Source organism: Stegastes partitus, unplaced genomic scaffold, assembly GCF_000690725.1.
Source record: "Stegastes partitus isolate 25-593 unplaced genomic scaffold, Stegastes_partitus-1.0.2 Scaffold865, whole genome shotgun sequence".
Lineage (NCBI taxonomy): Eukaryota > Metazoa > Chordata > Actinopteri > Pomacentridae > Stegastes > Stegastes partitus.
Window position 1 is genome coordinate 87,985 of NW_007578596.1, and position 3,548 is coordinate 91,532.

The 3,548-nt window shown below is 45.9% G+C and overlaps 1 protein-coding gene across 1 annotated transcript in view; it reads left to right on the top strand.

The window, feature by feature from the left end:
* The window catches only part of cyp7b1 (cytochrome P450, family 7, subfamily B, polypeptide 1), a 25,535-nt gene extending 22,237 nt beyond the window's left edge, over window positions 1–3,298 (top strand). Inside the window, exons 5-7 of the mRNA XM_008293189.1 lie at window positions 53–259; window positions 328–506; window positions 1,768–3,298. Coding sequence (XP_008291411.1) covers window positions 53–259; window positions 328–506; window positions 1,768–2,070 — 689 coding nt within the window. The 3' untranslated portion in view covers window positions 2,071–3,298. The remainder of the gene's footprint in view (window positions 1–52; window positions 260–327; window positions 507–1,767) is intronic.
* Window positions 3,299–3,548: the final 250 nt, after the last annotated feature.

The following is a 3,548-nucleotide window of genomic DNA, read 5'->3' on the forward strand; positions in this document are numbered from 1 at the left end:
TGAGTTCTAGGTGAGTTCCGGGTCTTTTGAACCCTGTCTGCCTGTCTTGCAGCCCACCACTTTGCCATCCTCTGGGCGTCGGTGGGGAACACGGCGCCGGCCACTTTCTGGGCGACGTACCACCTGGTGAGCCACCCGGTGGCGCTGCAGGCGGTCCGACAGGAGATCCAGGACGTCCTGCGGCTGGACGGCGTTCAGTGGCGCGGCGACAACGACGTGACGCTCAGCCGAGAACAGCTGGAGCGGCTCCCCTACCTGGGTACCTGCACTCACTGCTCTGATGTTGGTGGTGTCACGCTGATCAATAACCGCCGCCGTCCTCCACAGAGAGCGCCATCAGGGAGAGCCTCCGCCTGTCCTCGGCCTCCATGAACATCCGGGTGGCCCAGGAGGACTTTGGTCTGCGGCTGGACGACGAGCGCTCGGTGCCGGTCAGGAAAGGAGACATCATCGCCCTGTACCCTCAGAGTATGCACCTGGACCCCGAGATCTACGAGGAGCCGCAGGTACGGGAACGAAACGCCGTCATGTTTGTATTTGACTCTGTTTTTATGGGCCGACTGGACCGTCATGATTTAAACCCAGAGACAGTGAAGTGATGTCACACGTTAATCAGCTGAAACGTTACGTGATCATCAAAGTTTTCACGTTAAATTTAAATGTTGCACAAAAAAACTAAAGCCTCCACAAACTACTGAGAAACGCAATTCCTCAAATTCTATAGAAATGAGTGTTCAGATTTCCAGATGATCAGTTCGGTCCCTGAACTCAACTGGTTGCATTAAAGTGCGTCCAGCTCACTGTTCATCAGAGTCTCTGAACTTTCACTGGAACGGACGAAACGTGTTTCATGAGTCGGTGAATCGTGAATGTTTCTTAAACTGTTCCTGAACTTTCACTCTGTTGAACGTTTCCTACAGGTTTCTTGAACATTCCTTGAATGTTTCCTTCATATTTCTTGAATATTTTTTTAATGTTTGCTGAAGGTTTCCTGTATGTCTATTGAAGCATCAACTGAATGCTTCCTTAATGTTTCCTGAACGTTTCCCTAATGTTGCCAGACTGTTTATTGAACATTTCCTGTATGTTTCTGTGAAGCTCCTCATGTGCGGGACCAGACACACTGATTTCAAAGTAAAAGCCTGACAGAGGCTCTCTGCCACCAAACACTGATTCAGATGTTTGCTGTGTTTTCCGGAGGTCAGAATGAGTGACTGACTCACAGCTGCTGCCATCTTCTGGAGTCTGAACGTAACTACGTCCAAATCCAGTTTGTTTATTATTCACTTGTAATCACATTACAAACACTGGAATCCTCTTCTTCATATAAATGTAGTTTGTTTGGTAGAAAAAGTTTAAAAAAAGAAACAACTTGTTCCCAATGTTCCGGAAACATTCAGAAAACGTTGAAGAACAGTTTAGAAAAGAAACAAAGATTAGTGGAAACATTCAAGAAACGGCAGACATGAAACGTTCTGGGAATGTTGACAAACATTCACGAATCTTTCAGGAGAAAACTAAGAACGTTCAGAAAATGCTCAAGAAACATTCAGGAAACATTTACCACATATATAAATATTATGTGACTGATGAGGTGAAAGTGTTGATAGAAAGGTTCAGAAAAAACATTGGGGAAACATTAAAGAGACTGAGGAAACATTAAGGAAACATCAAGGAAACCCTGGGGAAACGTTTCCCGCTACATTCAGACGACTGAGTGCAGGAGCAGCTCTGGTTCTGCCACCGACGCTCTTTGCTCTTCCTCAGACGTTCCGGTTCGACCGCTACACGCAGGACGGCCAGCAGAAGACGGATTTCTACAAGAACGGCCAGAAGCTCAAGAACTACCTGATGCCGTTCGGCTCCGGCTCCTCCAAGTGTCCCGGCCGACACTTCGCCCTCAACGAGATCAAGCAGTTTGTGAGTCTGCTGCTGCTGTACTTCGACCTGCAGCTGGAGGACGGTCAGCCCAGAGCCTCGCTGGACACCAGCCGGGCCGGACTGGGAATCCTGCTGCCGGCCGCCGACGTCCGCTTCCGCTACCGGCTCAGAACCCAAGAACAGGACTGAGGCTGCAGCTTCACGAGGCTTCAGGCAGTCCCAAGAACCTGATGTTCGCATAAATCAGCGTGGAAGAGAACGAGTTTGTCTAAATCTGACAGTAGAATAAAAATATGTAGTCTCTAAAATCAGCAGAACACAGCGATGGCAGCTAGGTGGCGCTGACCCAACGTTTGTCAGAATGATTACAACTAAGAAAAAGACAGAACTGTGTTTAAGATGAAAGAAATTGTCTAGAATGACTCAACATTTGTCCAAAATGGCTAAAACTCGCCCAAAAGGATCAACAGTTCCTCAAAATGATGAAAAATTAGTTGAAATGACAGCAACGTGCCAAAACCTGTCCTCAGATGAACCGGTCCGAAATGACCCAGAATTAGTCCGAAAATGACTGAAATGGTCCAGAATGATTCGACATCTGTCTACAGCGGCTCTACGCTTTTCAAAATGACTAAAATTTGTTGAGAATGACAAGAATCTGTCTAAAATGACCAATCTCATAAGACTACACAGTGGAGCCCGGAGTGGAGGAGCGTAGCGGCTGTACAGCATCCGCAGGAACACGCCACTTCAAACAATCAAAGAAGTTCTGTCTCCTCCTTCATGTGGTTCTGGTTCCACAGAGCTGCAGAGAAACATGAACACGAGTCAGAACTTCAGCAGAACAGATTTACTTGTTCCGGTTTTGCTGCTGCTCTGAAATGTGACTTTTCTTTTACTGACCAAAACTGTTAAAATCTGAGCAAACCAGCTGTGAAACGAAAATGTCCAGATGTTTCAGATGTGTGAGTAAAGACACTAAACTTTGCACTTGAATGTGAGGAAACTGTAGAAAGCAGTCTGAGCTGTTGTGTTCCACTGGACTGTTGAAGCAGGAAGCTGAGTTGTGTTTCTGCAGCGTTTTAATGATGCTGTGGATGATCAGCAGGAAGTCTGATGTTCACCTTTACACATATTAAAGCACTGTTCTGTTGTGAGCGTGGACCAGCATTCAGATGTGATCCCACTGCACTCTGTCATTTATTTAGGATAATATGCTTTGTTATAAATTAGTAAAATGCACGTCTGTATAATGTGATGTTGTTCTGTTTAATTCACTTACTCAGAATTTCTTTTTTTGTCTTTAAATTCAGTTTGTAAGGAAACGTAGCATTTTCTGATTGAATGAGTTTTGTTGTTTTATGAACTCGAGCCTGATCGATTAATCCATCTTTGAATAAAAACTGTGTAAATTCTGTGTTTGCAGCTTCTTCAGTGTTTTCTGGTTTCTTCATCCATCCATCATCTCTACACCTTAACCCTCACTAGGGGGCGGAGCCTATCCCAGCTGACTCAGGGTGAAGGCAGGTTCACCTGGACAGGTAACCAGTCTATCACAGGGCTACACTTAGAGACAGACAACCAAGCACACTCACATTCACACCTACGGACAATTTACAATCACCAATTAACCTCAGCATGTTTCTGGACTGTGGGAGGAAGCCGGA